Source organism: Suillus clintonianus, assembly GCF_016758775.1.
Source record: "Suillus clintonianus strain FC179 chromosome Unknown DEU56scaffold_51, whole genome shotgun sequence".
In the NCBI taxonomy this organism is placed as follows: Eukaryota; Fungi; Basidiomycota; class Agaricomycetes; order Boletales; family Suillaceae; genus Suillus; species Suillus clintonianus.
The window spans coordinates 248,000-264,155 of NW_024539275.1; the positions used below are offsets into that span (position 1 = coordinate 248,000).

The 16,156-nt window shown below is 49.4% G+C and overlaps 9 protein-coding genes across 9 annotated transcripts; 5 read left to right on the forward strand and 4 right to left on the reverse strand.

Annotated features, from left to right (window-relative positions):
• Positions 1–21: 21 nt before the first annotated feature.
• Positions 22–1,464, forward strand: DEU56DRAFT_739482 (6-phosphogluconate dehydrogenase; the record flags this gene model as incomplete). Its single annotated transcript, XM_041348734.1, has 5 exons — positions 22–183; positions 240–479; positions 538–973; positions 1,025–1,145; positions 1,194–1,464. 5 exons carry the CDS (start codon positions 22–24, stop codon positions 1,462–1,464), a joined length of 1,230 nt encoding a protein of 409 aa, XP_041206958.1.
• Positions 1,465–2,232: 768 nt separating this feature from the next.
• Positions 2,233–4,298, forward strand: DEU56DRAFT_446630 (uncharacterized protein). The gene is made up of 4 exons (XM_041346249.1): positions 2,233–3,749; positions 3,802–3,885; positions 3,933–4,058; positions 4,112–4,298. The coding sequence occupies exons 1-4, from the start codon at positions 2,406–2,408 to the stop codon at positions 4,172–4,174; spliced, it is 1,617 nt and encodes a 538-aa protein (XP_041206959.1). The 5' UTR covers positions 2,233–2,405; the 3' UTR covers positions 4,175–4,298.
• A 124-nt stretch (positions 4,299–4,422) lies between these two features.
• Positions 4,423–4,725, reverse strand: DEU56DRAFT_914217 (uncharacterized protein; the record flags this gene model as incomplete). Its single annotated transcript, XM_041357603.1, has 1 exon — positions 4,423–4,725. One exon carries the CDS (start codon positions 4,723–4,725, stop codon positions 4,423–4,425), a length of 303 nt encoding a protein of 100 aa, XP_041206960.1.
• Positions 4,726–4,783: 58 nt separating this feature from the next.
• DEU56DRAFT_812708 (glycosyltransferase family 2 protein) lies at positions 4,784–6,092 on the forward strand. The gene is made up of 7 exons (XM_041353627.1): positions 4,784–4,980; positions 5,029–5,128; positions 5,179–5,213; positions 5,268–5,343; positions 5,400–5,425; positions 5,470–5,664; positions 5,713–6,092. The coding sequence occupies exons 1-7, from the start codon at positions 4,829–4,831 to the stop codon at positions 5,930–5,932; spliced, it is 804 nt and encodes a 267-aa protein (XP_041206961.1). The 5' UTR covers positions 4,784–4,828; the 3' UTR covers positions 5,933–6,092.
• Positions 6,093–6,131: 39 nt separating this feature from the next.
• DEU56DRAFT_812712 (uncharacterized protein) lies at positions 6,132–7,209 on the forward strand. Its single transcript, XM_041353628.1, has 4 exons — positions 6,132–6,280; positions 6,331–6,592; positions 6,653–6,741; positions 6,796–7,209. The coding sequence occupies exons 1-4, from the start codon at positions 6,161–6,163 to the stop codon at positions 7,081–7,083; spliced, it is 759 nt and encodes a 252-aa protein (XP_041206962.1). The 5' UTR covers positions 6,132–6,160; the 3' UTR covers positions 7,084–7,209.
• Positions 7,208–8,256, reverse strand: DEU56DRAFT_973234 (chromosome segregation protein Spc25-domain-containing protein; the record flags this gene model as incomplete). Its single annotated transcript, XM_041359512.1, has 5 exons — positions 7,208–7,335; positions 7,394–7,594; positions 7,650–7,796; positions 7,846–8,100; positions 8,244–8,256. 5 exons carry the CDS (start codon positions 8,254–8,256, stop codon positions 7,208–7,210), a joined length of 744 nt encoding a protein of 247 aa, XP_041206963.1.
• On the forward strand, positions 8,230–10,509 carry DEU56DRAFT_812715 (AGC/NDR protein kinase). The gene is made up of 7 exons (XM_041353629.1): positions 8,230–8,579; positions 8,634–8,947; positions 8,996–9,253; positions 9,304–9,402; positions 9,449–9,804; positions 9,866–10,334; positions 10,403–10,509. The coding sequence occupies exons 1-6, from the start codon at positions 8,324–8,326 to the stop codon at positions 10,221–10,223; spliced, it is 1,641 nt and encodes a 546-aa protein (XP_041206964.1). The 5' UTR covers positions 8,230–8,323; the 3' UTR covers positions 10,224–10,334; positions 10,403–10,509.
• An 874-nt stretch (positions 10,510–11,383) lies between these two features.
• Positions 11,384–11,827, reverse strand: DEU56DRAFT_721254 (uncharacterized protein; the record flags this gene model as incomplete). Its single annotated transcript, XM_041347695.1, has 1 exon — positions 11,384–11,827. A coding segment is annotated over one exon (444 nt), but the record flags the coding sequence as incomplete, so codon positions are not given.
• A 1,038-nt stretch (positions 11,828–12,865) lies between these two features.
• Positions 12,866–14,893, reverse strand: DEU56DRAFT_739455 (uncharacterized protein; the record flags this gene model as incomplete). The annotated part of the gene is made up of 2 exons (XM_041348731.1): positions 12,866–13,905; positions 13,936–14,893. Coding segments are annotated over 2 exons (1,998 nt in total), but the record flags the coding sequence as incomplete, so codon positions are not given.
• Positions 14,894–16,156: the final 1,263 nt, after the last annotated feature.

Below are 16,156 nucleotides of genomic sequence, written 5' to 3' on the forward strand. Positions count from 1 at the left end.
CCAACCTCTTCTCCACTCAACATGGCCTCCTTCGCGTCCCGCTCAGCTTCAGCCCTCCGCGCTGCTTCTCGCCGTGCACCTCGTGCCGGTACAAAAATCGCAGCCAAGCCTGCACAGACCGCATCCTACTCTTTGCTTGCTCGCCAGGCTTTGGCAGGCAGCTCGCGCAAACCCGCCTTCCAGGTAAAAAAAAATCGTATTGATGTGACTAAGAAGCGCTGACGATCACATGCCTATAGGCCGCTACTCGGGGCGTAAAGACGCTCAACTTTGCTGGCTCCGAGGAGGTTGTTTACGAGCGAAGTGACTGGCCGCTTGCGAAGCTCCAGGACTACTTCAAGAACGATACCCTTGCTCTCATTGGCTATGGTTCTCAGGGCCACGGTCAAGGCTTGAATGCGCGTGACAATGGCCTCAATGTGATTGTTGGTGTCCGTAAAGACGGCGAGAGCTGGCAGCAGGCCATGGAGGATGGTTGGGTATGTTCGCTTCTTCTTTGGCTCTCAGGTATCTAATGTAAACTTGAAATATGATTAGGTTCCTGGAGAGACTCTCTTCCCCATTGAAGAAGCCATCAACCGGGGCACGATCATCATGAACCTTCTCTCTGATGCCGCACAATCACAAACTTGGTCCACCGTTGCACCTCTTATTACCAAAGGCAAGACCCTCTACTTCTCGCACGGCTTCTCCGTTGTATACAAAGAGGACACCAAGGTTATACCCCCCAAGGACGTCGATGTCATCTTGGTCGCGCCCAAAGGTTCTGGCCGTACTGTCCGCACCCTATTCAAGGAGGGTCGTGGCATCAACTCCAGTGTAGCCGTCTTCCAGGACGTCACTGGTAAAGCCATGGAAAAGGCTGTTGCTCTCGGTGTCGGTGTCGGCTCAGGGTACATGTATGAGACCACCTTTGAGAAGGAGGTTTACTCTGATCTCTATGGTGAACGTGGTGTGCTCATGGGTGCCATCCGTAAGTTTTCTCTCGACGCAAGATATATGTTCTCAGCTGACGGTTTATTAGAGGGCCTGTTCTGCGCGCAGTACAAAGTGCTCCGTGCCAACGGCCACTCTCCTTCGGAAGCCTTCAACGAAACCGTCGAGGAGGCCACTCAATCCCTATACCCTTTGATTGGACAGAAGGGGTGAGTGATTATTTCCATTTCATGTTTCCTTTCCCTTATTGTCCGTAGCATGGACTACATGTACAACGCCTGCTCCACGACCGCTCGTCGCGGTGCGCTTGACTGGGCACCCATCTTCGAGAAGACCAACACACCTATCTTTGAGCAGTTGTATGAGAGCGTGCGAAATGGTACGGAGACCCGCAAGTCTCTCGAATTCAACGGTCGCTCGACGTACCGCCAAGATCTGGCCAAAGAGCTGAAGGAGATCGACGACCAGGAGATCTGGCGCGCAGGCAAGGTTGTGCGGTCTCTGCGTCCCGACTACAAGGCTGAGTAGACGCGGGCTTATTGTTGGATGGGAGCGGCTCTTGCTTACATTTACTTTTGTTACCAAAAGCGCCCAGGTGGTGCACGCTTTGTCGGAAAGCGTACCGATGTGATTCTTGATTACACTTTACGACCTATTGATGATACTCCACCTGCGGCTTGTATACAGATTGTTGGTATCAACTTGCCTCAAGTTGAGAGAGCAATCTATGTATTTGAGTGCACTGTTTGTTGCTCTGGGCCTCCCCACGCAGACCAAGACTCCTATTCACGGTAAACTTGGCAGTAGGGATGAATCCAGCTGGTCGTTAACAGATACGCGATATGATGCCATAGTGGCTCTCCCGCGTACGTTAAACAGACATGTTTTCACTACATGTTGATCTTGACGTCGAAGTGAGTACTAGTGTCAGACGTCCATCCATCATGTAGCTGAGTTTAGTTTGGTGTTGTACAGTTGTTCTACTCGATCATTTGAACTCAAGGACCGCTCACACAGGGAAATGTGCGTGACTGACAGTCTCATTGTTGCGGGAATGCCCGGCAAGAGGCTCTCGCGGTCTCGAGTGGAAGCATGATCATTAATATTGTGCCTGGAACACCGAGATATGATGAATCGATGACATCCCGGCTGTCGCAACACTTAGAAGACGGGTCGGAATATACGCATCCGTAGGCTTCCGGAGGTTCCTTGCGTTTCGTTGATAGCACTACATAGCACTATGTCCCATCTGTTGCATTGGGAGCTAAATATATGTGTGTACAATCGTCATGGAGGACAAGAACACAAATGTTTTAGGTTCGTCACATTCGAAAGGTACGACCAGTGTGATCTCGATCTGCCACACGTCCAACGCTGTGAGTATAAAGTAATTAGTATGATTGTTACCAATGCACCCTGGAGTGAGTTGTTACCCCTAGTAACCTAACTTACCTCTGACTCCATGTATCATGGCGGCGACACTACCACATGAGAACAGGGTCCGCCTAGCCCACTCATCGCCGCTAGACACCTTGGTGCGGCGAACTTCGTCCAAACGGCAGGCCGTCCAACGGAAAGAAGAACATGAAGCCCGGAAGCAGGCTACTATTTCCTCCTTGCCAGTACCATCTTCCTCTCGGACAACTGGTTTTCCAACACCGCTGCAGGTCCAGGATTTGCACCCAATTTCTCCACCAAGGCCGTATGCAACTAGTCCGAGAGTGCCCGAGTCTCCTCTCTTGCACTCGCAATTCCGTAATTCGACAGCTAGCAATGCTGAATATCTTAACAGAAAGTCATTTCTGTCGTTGACGGACGAACCAAATGGATACTATGACGAACTTGAGTCGTATTATGAAGAGAACAGCATGTATTCACTGCAAAGTCACACATCCGGCGCTTCTGTTGACAGCCGCCGTGATTGGCATACCACTCTAGGACCCAGTGGCGGTTTGAACATACAATCTTCGGTTCATGACATGCGTCCATTCAACTCAAGCCCTAGTACTCCCGTTCCAACCGTCGTGGTTTCCAAACCTCATGATATCGACAAGCAAGTCGCCGTTAATGAACCAAAACTTGGCGGAAGATCACCCATAGTTGACCCTACTCCTCGTTTGAACTTTTCCAGGCCAGGCAGACCCCCCATATTCTCTTCTGAAGAGCAGAAACGCCAGGTTCTTGAGCGAAATTCACAAAGGCTCCGTTCTCCACGGACCGCTCATACTCCACTTTCCCCAATTACGCCCCAGACGGGCGTCTTCCCTGAAAGCAAGTTTTTGTCCCCTACACCCCAATCCGAGGCGAGCTCGTCACGGTCCTATCTTCAACCAAACTATGCTGCTTCTTCTCCAACGCTTTCATCCCACTCCCAAGTACAACTTTCCACTCGCCCGCCGTCTGTGCGTCCGAGCTCACCAGCAAGCTTGTACTCTACCTCATACTCCTTTTACCGTTTGAGCGATGGCTCTCCATCCCCAACTGGCAATTCAAAATTTCCTTCCCATTCACCTTCCCCGCCGGGCAACCGTTCACCTTCCACCGAGCCTTCAACTCCACAGGAGTATCTTCAGCTAGGAATACAATACCACGAGGCCAACAAACTACAGGATAGCGCATTTTGCTTCGAGAAAAGTGCAAAGGAAGAGGGCGGATGCGGGATAGGGATGCTCTTGTGGGGATTGACGCTCAGGCACGGGTGGGGATGCGAGAAGAATGAGAAAAGTGCATTTAAGTGGTTAACAAAGGCCGCGGAAAGTGCAGTGGACGACCTGGGCAAGGCGAGACAAGGATTGGACGTGACAGCCGTTAGGGTGAGTTCGAACTGCGGCACTATATGTGGAAGCGCTCATGAATCTTCCTCAGTCGGAGCTTGTGCTAGCGATTTATGAGGTTGGCCAGTGCTTCTTTCATGGCTGGGGCGTAGCTAAGGACCACAAGATGGCAGTTGTGCGTCACCACTAGTTGTCTCTAGTCTCGTGCTCACTACTGCCCAGAGTTACTATCGAGTTGCTGCCAACCTCGGTGATGGTGATGCGCAAGAAGATCTCGGGTTCTGCCTAGCCAATGGCAAAGGGTGCAAGAAGGATAAGAAGGAAGCTGCTAAGTGGTATCGCGCGGCTGTAAGTGCAACAGGCTTAATTCTTGTAAAATTTATGTTGATGTTGATCTGTAGGTCGCACAAGGTGCCAGCGACGTTGGGATGGCGTGGATCTACAAGGACAAATACAAGGGCTAGCGCGCTAGCGAAGGATGAAAATCCCGCGCCCCAGAATAGAGCAACCCTGCGCATTATCAGCGGCGCCCACAAAAGGCCCATATCCCACTGGATCCTCACAGCGGACGGTGAATATAAGGGCTCCTCGAGGAGAAAGAAAGATCATGGATTTCTGTCATATATACCCTTGAATATAGGAGAGGAGGACAGGACAATAGATATATACCATATGGACAAGTCGTTTAATGCATGTATCCTCGAACTGCGATTTAGATGTACAAGCTCCTGTTATCCTTTGATTTGCCATTTGAAGTATTCTGCTTGTCAAATGCTTCGACATGAAGGACAAGACGCCAGGGAAGCATGACTTGGCCGACGAATCGACTAGCTTCGTTTCCCAGAATATATTCCTCAGTGTTGACGAGGATGATATTCAGAAGTTGATCGGTGCCCATGAATGTGCCGATAAAAACTCGATTATCGGTGGTTGTGATACGGAGGGTTGTAGTGAGCAGAGACTTGAGCGCTGTGATAGACGGATACGTGCTTTGGTCAGTGCTTGAGGGTGACATCGATAAGCAGCGAGCTCGAGGAGGCCGTCGCAATATGTAAAGAAGGGCCGATGCTGTAAACTCGCACGCTAACTGCCATCAAGTCGCAAGACTACAGAAGTTAATGAACCCTTTCGCTAGCCCAGTGTCGCTGAACATGCAAGGCCAATACAACACGCTAAACACCCACAAGTATTCTGTTATTCTACCAACATACAATGAGCGCAAGAACCTCCCGATAATCATCTGGTTGCTAGCAAAGGTCTTTGAGGAACAGTGCGTTCTGTCTGCTTAACATGCCGAAAGCCAGACTGAAGACGCCAGGCAGCTTGCATGGGAAATCATCATCGTGGATGATGCGAGTCCGGATGGGACACAAGAAGTAGCCGTTGAGCTGGCAAGGGCTTACGGCGAGGAAAAAATAGTGAGTGCAAATGTATCAACTCTTCGACGTTTGGCTCATTGTTGGTCAAGCTTCTCAGACCACGGGCAGGGAAGCTTGGACTCGGGTAAGTGCTGGGAATAACTATGAAAAATGAAACGCGTCGTGAACGTGTGCGCAGGACTGCATACATCCATGGACTCGATTTTTGCACTGGTGACTTTGTGATAATAATGGACGCCGACTTTTCGCATCATGTACGTACCCCGATATCCTTCGACAAACAAATTCTAATGTACACGCACCCCGTCAGCCCAAGTTCATCCCGCAATTCATAAGGTGTGTTGTTATTTTCCAAACTCTTCCCCTTTAACGATGCGCAGATTACAACAAGCACATAACCTTGACATTGTCACGGGAACGCGATATCGTTCAACATCAACTCCTTACCTCGCTGATACTCAACCTGGTGGCGTGCACGGCTGGGACCTGAAGCGCAAACTTGTTTCACGAGGGGCAAACTTTCTGGCTGCTACTGTGCTCAACCCTGGCGTGAGCGACCTAACAGGCAGTTTCAGGTGCGTAGATCAGTTACAGAAAGCGGACTGAACTTGATGCTGGTATAGACTGTACCGGCTGCCTGTTCTTCGGCATATCATTACACTAACACAGTCCAGGGGGTATGTGTTCCAGATGGAGATGATGGTAAGGGCACGGGCGTTGGAGTACACCGTTGGCGAAGTGCCGATCACTTTTGTGGATCGGATATTTGGGGAAAGCAAGCTCGGTGCGGACGAGATTGTGGGATATTTAAAGGGTGTGTGGCAGCTGTTCAAGTCAGTTTAAAAGTACTATGAACTTGGGTGTCAGGCTTGATTATAATTTACGGTAGTTGGTCTGTTTTAAATTCATTGGAGTCCTTTGGCCTTGTGGCCGCCCTTACATAACTGTGACTCAGAGGTTGTAATCGATTAGGTGACATCATGATTCCATCTTAGTCAGCCTGTGGTTTTCACCGATCGAAGCTTCATCTCATCTAGATTCTAAACCACCAACACTACTCAACTCTGCAGAATGAGTTTGCTACAAGGCGTGCTTAAATCGCAATCACAAACTCATGATTTGAATGGACTTTCTCTGTCTTCCAGGCAATCTCAGCCCGAGAATGACTCAGATGATGAGCTCGTTGGCGTGGTATGCCTTTTTGACATCCACTCTAGTGCCAATTACTTACAATTCTCAAGTTCTCACCACCAGGGACGCCAGCAAGGTCGAGGGGACCTTCACGCCCCGCTTCACGCCCCTCTTCACGCCCCTCTTCACCCACCAGAAGAGGTCCTACTCGCTTGGCGAGTGGACTGCCAATGAAGGGTCTCTCGACTGACCCCCTAAAGGCATTTCCAACTCAAGTATCGCAAAGCATTTTCAGGTGGCTTGGGATATCCGAGCTCGTGACTTGCGCTAGGGTATCGAGAAAGTGGAATAAGAGTCAGACGCTAAACTACAGCAAGTCAAATTTATATAATTCAATATGCTCTATGCTAATAGTCTGCGTTGTGTTACAAGTTTGGTTTCAGCATTACAGGAAGGAAAATTTTCATGACGACAGTCTTCCCCCTGGAAAGTGGACCAGGAGGGAGTCGAAACAGAATTGGGTGGGTAATTTGTCTTCCTGTGTTTGGCAGCGTGACTTGATGATTTGTTGTTAGCGCATGGTTTACATCAATTCTGTGTCGAATCGCTCGCCTCCGTCATCACCGTTACCTTCGAGAGGCTCAGGCCGCACTTCACCATCACAGTCCGGTTATCAGACGCCAAAGGAGCTTAAAGAGGAGCAATGGCGGCAAGAGGAGCTTACGCAAAGCCGGCCGGGCAAGGTGGAGATGAGAGAAATGTATAAGGAGCTGGGTGGCCGTAAGAGCAAGACCAAAACAAAGTTGGGAAGCTCGGGCGGCCATAGAGATCGAACGGGTTGGGGAGAAGGAGACGATGATTGAACAATGAATGACATGAAAGGCAAGATGGTATGTACATATAAATTTATAGCTTTCTCGGAGATTATTGCAAGAGCTGTGGGATATGTAATATTGATTCACAATCGATATAAGACATGATGAATTTTTAGGGCTGCTCTACCAATTGGGCAAACGCCGAGCGCATCAACTTGATAAAACGGAATATATCTCTCATGTCATTTAGTTCGTTGAGTAGTATGGGAAGATTGGGCAGTGGTGGTGTGGTTGTTATCACTGGTTGGTTGGCATCTTATAAGCACCACTTTTCGAGAAAGGCCCTTAACTTGCATACCTTGATTCGACCTGGATGCAACATCGAGCACGAAGCTAAACTCGCGATCAATGTCAATCTTGTCGATGTGTGTAAATCGGATTAGGAGCCGGTCTTTCTCTATTCCCTCGATATGACAACGCAGACGGGTTTCGCAGGCATTTAATTCAGGCCCTGTTTGTGCTGCATGCATTTCTAGCGTCTGTCGCTCTCGGTCTTTTTCTGCAGAGAGTAGCCTGATAAGTATAGGAAAGAAAATTACAACGATAGTATCTACCTCGTTTTAGATTGGCGTTCAGAGCACGATACTGCTCTATCTCTGCATCGATGGACTGGCAAGTTTCACGGATGGATGCAAGTTGGCGTTTCAGAGCAGTAATTGATATCTCAGCTTCTCGGACCTCTTCTTTTTCCCTTTCCATTACTGCGAGACGTCACCGCACAATTACATCACAACAAGCACGACCACGTACCAGCCAGCAGCTCGATCTCCTTCACCTTGCACTGATTAGTTTCAGCTTTGACTGCAGCAGTCTTCTCAGTCAAGCGCTTCTTGTCCGCCTCCTGAGCGTTCCTATGTTTGGTGATCTCTGCCACTGCGCGGTTTGCATAGTTGGTGACCGCCCTGAGAAAATTAGATGTGGAGGCTTCATATGCATGTAGGCGCAGGTCGACAGAAGGGTTGGGCTCTGCGAGGATTGAAGCAAGATCAATATGAGTAGGGCGAACTTGAGGCATGGTCAATTAGCGATATTGGTAATGTTACAGTAGTTTCGGAAATCCAGAACAGAACGCGCCAGTCATGTGACCGTATCGATCTAGAGATCCAAATGAGGCATGAACCAAATCACAGTGGGCCCAAGTTGTCAACCGACCCCCTTCATCGTACAAAGATCGATAGCAGGATCCATAGATTAGAACCTCTAGAGGATATACACTGAGATCTGCTCTATGGCTCCCCTGCCATCTCGATCAGACTCACCTCAATATCGCGACATACATATGGAAACGGCAAAGGGCATCACAATGGGACTTCGGGACATCCACATGAGTACAGCAAAGCCTGGCGGCGGCGCATGGTCTGACGACATTTCAATGGACACTGCACGCAACGCGACAACCGTGAAAGCAGGTGGGTTTCAGCTCTGGGAGAGGGAGTTGCTCCAGAGCGCCGAGGTCAAGCGCAAGGCCACCGTTGCCCAACTATGTGAGCATTACACTTTGGGAACTTCTGCGATCTCACCGGCTATCCTCCTGCCAGTTTTTCTCGACTATTACTTTATGAACCTTGGATATATCGCATCCAGGAAGGAAAGGAGGGCACGCTTTGACGCAGATACTACCAAAAGGCAGCTAACAGCCGCTGAGAACGCAAAGGAGTTCAAGTCGTATTGCGGGCGAGAGAGGGTTATTCTGAGGAAACGTAGAGCAAAGCTGAGGGTTGACCAATTTCATATCATCGCACAAGTTGGGCAGGGTGGTTATGGCGAAGTGTTCTTGGCGCGGAAACAGGACACAGGAGAGATATGCGCCCTCAAGAAGATGAAGAAGCGTACATTATTTAAGATGGACGAGGTTTGTGATCTCACTAGCACATTTGCGTGAAGGCTGATGCCTCCCAAGGTGCGGCACGTTCTAGTGGAGCGCGATATCCTCACCGCAACCAAAACACCATGGCTTGTCAGACTTCTTTACGCTTTTCAGGACGCACAACACGTATATTTAGCAATGGAGTATGTTCCCGGAGGCGATTTTCGTACTCTCCTCAACAACTCCGGCGTTCTTAAGGAAGAGCACGCAAGGTTTTATATTTCAGAAATGTTCGTTGCTGTCAACGAGCTTCACAAGCTTGGTTACATTCATCGTGACTTGAAGCCGGAGGTGAAATTTTGTCTCATGCGCGGGCTCTGTAGTACTGATAGCGTTTCCAGAATTTCCTTGTGGACGGCACTGGCCACGTCAAGCTGACTGACTTCGGCCTTGCCACCGGTGCTCTTAATCCCAAGCGTATTGAATCGATGAAATTGAAGGTACTCATGACTCTGATGTCATCCTGTGCACCCTAACATTTCTCAGCTCGATAAAGTGAAAGACGTCCAAGTCGTCTACCGCTCCACCCTGGAACGCCGCTCCATGTACAAATCCATCCGTGCTGAAGACCCACGGTATGCAGACTCCATAGTTGGCTCCCCAGACTACATGGCGCCAGAGGTCCTAAGAGGGAAGCCATACACCTTTTCAGTCGACTACTGGTCGCTAGGTTGCATATTCTTTGAATTTCTTGCTGGTTTCCCGCCGTTTAGCGGCGGCACGCCAGAGGAGACTTGGACAAACCTGAAGAACTGGACGAAGGTGCTGAGAAGGCCAGAGTATGATAAGCCCGAAGACTTGATCTTCAACTTGACGGATATCGCATGGGATGCCGTGACCAGGTATAGGACTTACTACCGCGTGTTGTTTGACGACGCTGAACACCCCTTGTTTCCTGTTCAGGCTCATCTCGCACTCGAGCGTTCGATACTCCACTCTTACCCAAGTCACAAGCCACCCTTTCTTTGACGGGATGCAATGGGAGGACCTCCGCTCAACACGCGCACCGTTTGTGCCTGCTCTTGACTCAGAGATCGACACTGGGTACTATGATGATTTCACTTCTGCGGAAGACATGGCGAAGTACGCTGAGGTGAAAGACAAGCAGCGAAACGTGGAGAAGGTGAAGGAGAAAGAAGAACCAGAAGCCCGAGGTGTCTGGGTGGGCTTCACCTTTGGCAAAAATGGGCCAGGAGGCAAGTTGTTTGGTTCATTGGATTCGAGTCAAGATGACGGTGGAGCGCTGGCTACTATATTTTGACATCTTGGTACTTTCCACTAAGGCTGTGTTGCGAAGCTGTTTCGTGTCTCTTGCATAGCATGCCTATCACGAGGTTGCTTTCCCTATCACGGAAAACTTACAGCTGCAGTTGTGAGTGCAAGCGCGGTTTGGTATCCAGGGATCCCGTTGTCTAACGCGTGTCCGTGGATGGCATGAAGGTAGGGTGTCACATCAGTAAACTGGTGGAGAAATTAGAACAACTTATGTCCAGAAATTTACGCACCTCGCCTCAGCGAGAAGTCACGTGATCTCGATCGTGCTTCCCGATCGGGCGGAATCCCGGCGATCGAAACGGTTGTGGGCGGGTGTGTGTCGGTTGAGTTGGCGCCTGGCCCTGTCAAAGTGCCCAATTTCTTGATTGTACCCTCAAAGCTTTGCAGTAGTTCGAGCTTCGGGATGAAAAAATCCTCTTTGACACCCTTCTTCCCCTTCCTTGCTTTGGCTTCAATAATAGTGTCCTTGATTGAAAGAGTGGAAGTCCACAAGTGCCTGCACCATTGACTGCATCAGCAAACTAGGGGGGGCTTGTACAGGATTGTACAATTCTGTACAAGCCTGTACAAGTTCACAGAGCCTACAGCTAAGCCCTCGTTGTACAGGCTTGTACAAGGAGGCACAGACTGTACAGCTTGTACAGCTTGTAGGCTTGTGAGCTTGTGAAGTCTGTGGGGCCTGTATAATTTTCGATATTATGGTCAAGAGGTGGGCGATGAAAAGAACCAAGACACTAGGATGTATATTTTTCGACGGTACACCTACTAGTGTCACCGTGACCCGTCACAGCGCAAACTTACATACCTAGTATTTTCTGTCACTAAAGAATGCAGAACGATCGAGATGATCGGAGACCAAGGACCCCAGAAAAGCGCTACAATGCTATGGAGTGCGACATGAAAGCGAGAGTGTTACGATGATATGAGAATGAATGGTAGGAGCAAGTTCGAAGTAAGAGGTAGTGCACGTAAATAAGAACGACAGGTTACGCAAAATCAACATGAAGTTTGAGAGAGTCGAGACTTCTTCGACAATGAAGCAGCAGAAACAAATGTCTGCGCATTTGCTTTGCGCTTCGAGGTTTTAGCGCGTGCGCTGACTGCAATGTTCTCCTTCTCCACAGTAAGTACGAATGCTGGACGGGTGGGCACACCAAGGCGTTTCTCTTCAAGGGGAGTGAGCAACATGCATTCAAACATGTCGTGCGGAAGGGAGGCACCAGAGGGCTTTCCTGGATGTGCGTACTCCGGGTGTTCTTCTGTCAGATGCGCTTCGAGATTATACCTCCAGATGGCTGGCTTCCAATCCATCTCGCGGTTCGGGTGAACACAGAGCTTGCAGACGATCGGCACATTTCGACATGGACGGTTGTTGGATCCTTTATTGGCACTGCCATATTGGAAGTCCTCTTTGCGAGGGCACCACGTCTCCCAATTAATCCCCCGATTGGTCTCCTTCAGCGTGACTGCACAATCCGGATTGCCGGACGAGCCACAGAAACCACACGGCAACGAGCCGCTGACAGGAGTGGGTAAGTTCTCCTCGATCCCTCGTACAGCACACAGAATATGACGACCCATGTGAGAGCGGATGTCCTTCGTCGCCTCTCCACACAATGGGCAAGCACTAGTGACTGATTTCCTGCGCCCTGTTGAGGCTAGCATCTCCGTGCCAGCTGCGCAAAGAAGTGCATCAAAGCCTAGTAGTAGAAGATGTGTAAGTAACGAAGCATCATCAAGCAAGCCGTGGCACGTACTGCTCTCTGTCTTGTAAGGAAATTTGGAACTCTCATTGGCGAGTGCAACGACGGAGTTGATCGGGATCTTTGAATCGACGATTTTCAGCCATAGTAGACTAATTGCAGCATGGAGTGAATCGTTAGTCATTGCCCATGTTGAACCGTTTGAGTTCACTTCGCGTGCTTGATCTGGTGTCAAGTGTTTGAGCGCGTCTACAATACGAGGGTTGGCGATTTCAAGGAGGTGACTGGGAACAGATATTGCGATAACCTTCTGAGTTGTGATGGCGGTTCCTGGAACGGCTGAGGCTGCCTTGAGGTAAGCACCATTCCAGACCCACAGGCCAGGAGACTCAGACGAAGAGCACATGATCATGATTTCCCCAGTAACCTTGACATTGCTGCGTGCAGACGCCAGTGTCGCAGTCTTGATTCGTCCGTGTGATGTACCATTCTCTGAAATCAAGGTTGTGCGGGCGAGGGCGAGGGCAATGACTTTGCTTGGGGTGCGGATGAGGGTTAGGAACAGGTCACCCGTCATGAAATTGTCGCCGTGCAGGAAGTTCGTTGTCTCGTCATCGCCTGACTTCTTATTGACTGATGTAAATCCACGAACACGAAATAGCCGAGCTTGGGACTTCGGAGTGAAGTTAGGTGTGATAACGAGCCGACAAACTGTCTGCTTGTGGACCCATTTCTTCTCGCACCAAACATAATCAGCAGGACGGATACCGGGGCCTTTTGGAGGTGTCGTCAAAGTTGGTTCAATGTTGCTAGGCTCAGGCTCAACGTCGTTCGATAGAGTGGGATCAAGCGCTTCCTCAAGCATCTCTTCAAAATCAAGCTCTGGTTCGTCTTCGGTGTCGTCTGACTCTACACGTGGCTAAAATCACATATTAGCATAGACTCGAAGTGAATGATCAGTCACGCTTACCTGTTGTTCTGGCATCAACAAATCAATGAGCGTCCGATCGTTATCGTCTCCGTCGTCAATGCTGGGATACTTACCCTCTCCAAACACGCACATGAGGTCAATTCCTGAACCAGCGAAGAAGTAAGTGTTGAAATCGTAAGCCGATGAGGGAATCTGTGTGACATGAAGGAGTTCAACGGCCTCGTAGCAGCCCTGCTTCCACGCGCTCTGCAGATTACAGTGTCCAGAAATGATGTCGCCCAGCCACATTGAGCGATTGATATGGTCGACAGATTCAGTGCGTGATGTGAGATTCAGATGGTGGTGACCATGAGCGATATCGGGGTTGCGTGCATAGACACCTCCCATGTCTCGTGTGGCACCAAGTCGATCAAGAGATTGTTTATAGTTTATAGCACTGTTATGCCCGCCACACATGCGGAGAAACATGAATAGAAGCTCGAGGGAGTCGTCGCCAGTGTCGAGGAGTGTGAATGGTGCATTCAGATCGAGATTCTGTTGTTTTTTGATGCAAAACACGGCATTTTTCACAAGCGTTTGAGTGTCGTAAAACAACTGATTTGGCATGAACGAGCGGCGTTGATTATGGTAACATGCATAAAGCAGGTGCGCAAGCCGACTGAGCAAGATCGTTTGTTCAGTGAGGGAAAGTGTGATGTTGATAAACGGGTCAACGAGGCTGCGGAGAATATGTCCAAGTATCTTGATCGCATCAAAGTCGGCGACAGTGTCAACATGCGGGAAGGTACCTTCGGGAGTGTGTGGTGGTTTTGTAGGATCTAGTTCGCTAAGGGAAATGACAGCCTTCATCAACTCGACTGCACGAGGAACGTCCGGATACAACAGCTTTGTTGCCCGAGTTTCATCCACACCGTCAACCCATGAGAGATAGCGCTCGAGCATGCTTGAATTGATGCAGCGTCCGTTATTTAGATGCATGCCGGCACGAGAGCGTAACATTGTACCAAAGCCTGCAAAGATTAATGTTAGGGAGACTTGTTAGAGACGTGGAAATTAGTACATACGTTTGATGACGTGTTTGTAATCGAAGTCGAGGGTGATTTCATGTTCGCCAGTTAGAGTGTTGAGGCCACGAAGATTGCTGAGTGTGCCGTACAATGGGGACGTGATGGGAAGGGGATTACGAAGAAATACACTATGTCCAGCTTTACGTCTGGTTGCGTCGCCATCCGTGGCAAAGGACCACACTGGTCCAACCTTGGTATCAGCTCCGCTCTCATACCAGGACTTGATGGTGGACTCGAAAATAAACTCCATGTCACTGGCCGCTTCACTCTTGCACGTTGGTGCTGCGAGAATAGGATAGACACCATCTTCATTGAATAAGTGTGCACCGACGACCAAAACTTCCTTCCCAAGATGAACGTCGCCAGCCTTGAGAGCCTCGGCAATATTGAGAGCGGAATGATAGTTGTTAAGAGTAGAGTCGACACAATGAGAATGGGTCCAACAAAGACCACCAATGCTGTTAGACTGCGGGAGATAAACAGCTGCTTCCTCAAGTGCAGTCTCGTCAACAACGAAACTGACACCACGGATTGTGTTCAGTCCAGCTTCGGCACGGGGAGCAATTACAACAGATTCAATATTGTGACGGATGGTATCGTGTGTGATCTTGCCCACGGTTGGTGCGATCTTGACAAATGAGACATGTCGACGTAGAGTTCGAAGGGATAGGATAGGGAGACACTGGCTGAGAGAAAAGAGGAGGTTATGTCCTCCGAGACACAGTATAAGAAGTGAGAGATCCTGGGCATCTTTCCCACTTGTCCATGGCCGATAGCCCCGCTCGAGTGCATCCTCAATTAATCGGAGAATAGTATGAATACTCGCGCCATTTTTCAATGCAGTTTGAAGGAGGTTTCGGAGCCATGGGACGTCGCACTGGGCTAGAGCCATTACCAGTGAAGAATGATCTTCGAGAAGGGACAGCATGCGAGTGATCTTGCGACCATCGTTTAAACTCTAATATAAGAAACATGAGCAACGATTGCAGTCGATCGTCAAGACAAAAAAACATACCTGCAGCTTGAATGAATTGAGGCTATTGTTGCGTTCACTGATAACGTCGAGGAGTTGAATAGGTGTGAGAATGCCATGACGGGTGTACTGTCTTCGATCCTTTGCAAGTTCAGCGAGAGCGAGAATACGAGGGAGCAATTGTTGACAAGGGAAGCAAGCAGGTTCATTATCTGCATCACGAGTGCAGTCAGACGATCGAGCGTATAGAACACCGTCGATGAGGTTGACATCGAACAGCAGTTTGTCGGGGCCTTCTCGTGTGCGTAGCCAGGGGAAATTAGCCTCTGGAGGAATGCCAGGAAGCGACGGCCAGTCAAGCATAGCGAGACCGGAGCACGAAGGTGCTGTTTCGATAAGCGTAAGATTTGAGTCACTAGTATGCAAATCAGAATCAGAAAACGATGATACTAAAGATTGACTTACCACCTTTTGTGCAAAGTGTGCGATGGATGAAAAGTAGCGATAACAGTTTCGCGAGAGCTGTTCAAAGTCTCCTTCTGGAGAGACTTGCGAGAACCACAAGCGCGTGATCCACAATGCTTTTCTAGAGGCATAAATTGCCCTCGAGTGGTCAAACTAATGTGGCTGCGAATGCCCGTTCTCACCCAGCAGTTGTTGACAGGACACTGTAGTTCCCACAATTTTGAGTCGCTGATTTGAGCTGCGAGTTCGTTGAGCTGATAAAGTTGAAGGAACGAGTCACAGGTGCTGTTTTGAATGAGTTGTTGTTTTTCGGTGAGAGACGGGACAGAGTTGTGAGTGCTGGTCCCACTGCTGCTTGATGCAAGGTTTAAACGAGGCAATGGCTGAAGGGACTCGAAATGTGCTGGTTGACGAAATTGATGCGAAGATTCAATCTGATATGCCGTGTATAGAGAAGCGCCAATACGTTGGCTAGGTGCAAAATCTAACTGGGAAGCCTCGTTGTTCAAGTTCATGGAAGTAAGGCGGTGTTCCGAGTCCTGGGACGTAATGTATGGTGTGGCATAATTATCATCGTGCGTGGTATACAAGTTCATTTGAATGCTTGGAGAATGCTGGGTATTGTAGTGTACAGGTAATGAGGAGAGTGATGGTAGGAAGAGAGATGTGTCTTGCGCACAACGCGCCTCTATAGTGTTGCCGCAGGTTTGGCTAGCGCCGGCTAAAGCCGGTTCTGATTCACCGGTTTAACCGGAACTTCAAAGTCAGGCTGCTTACATA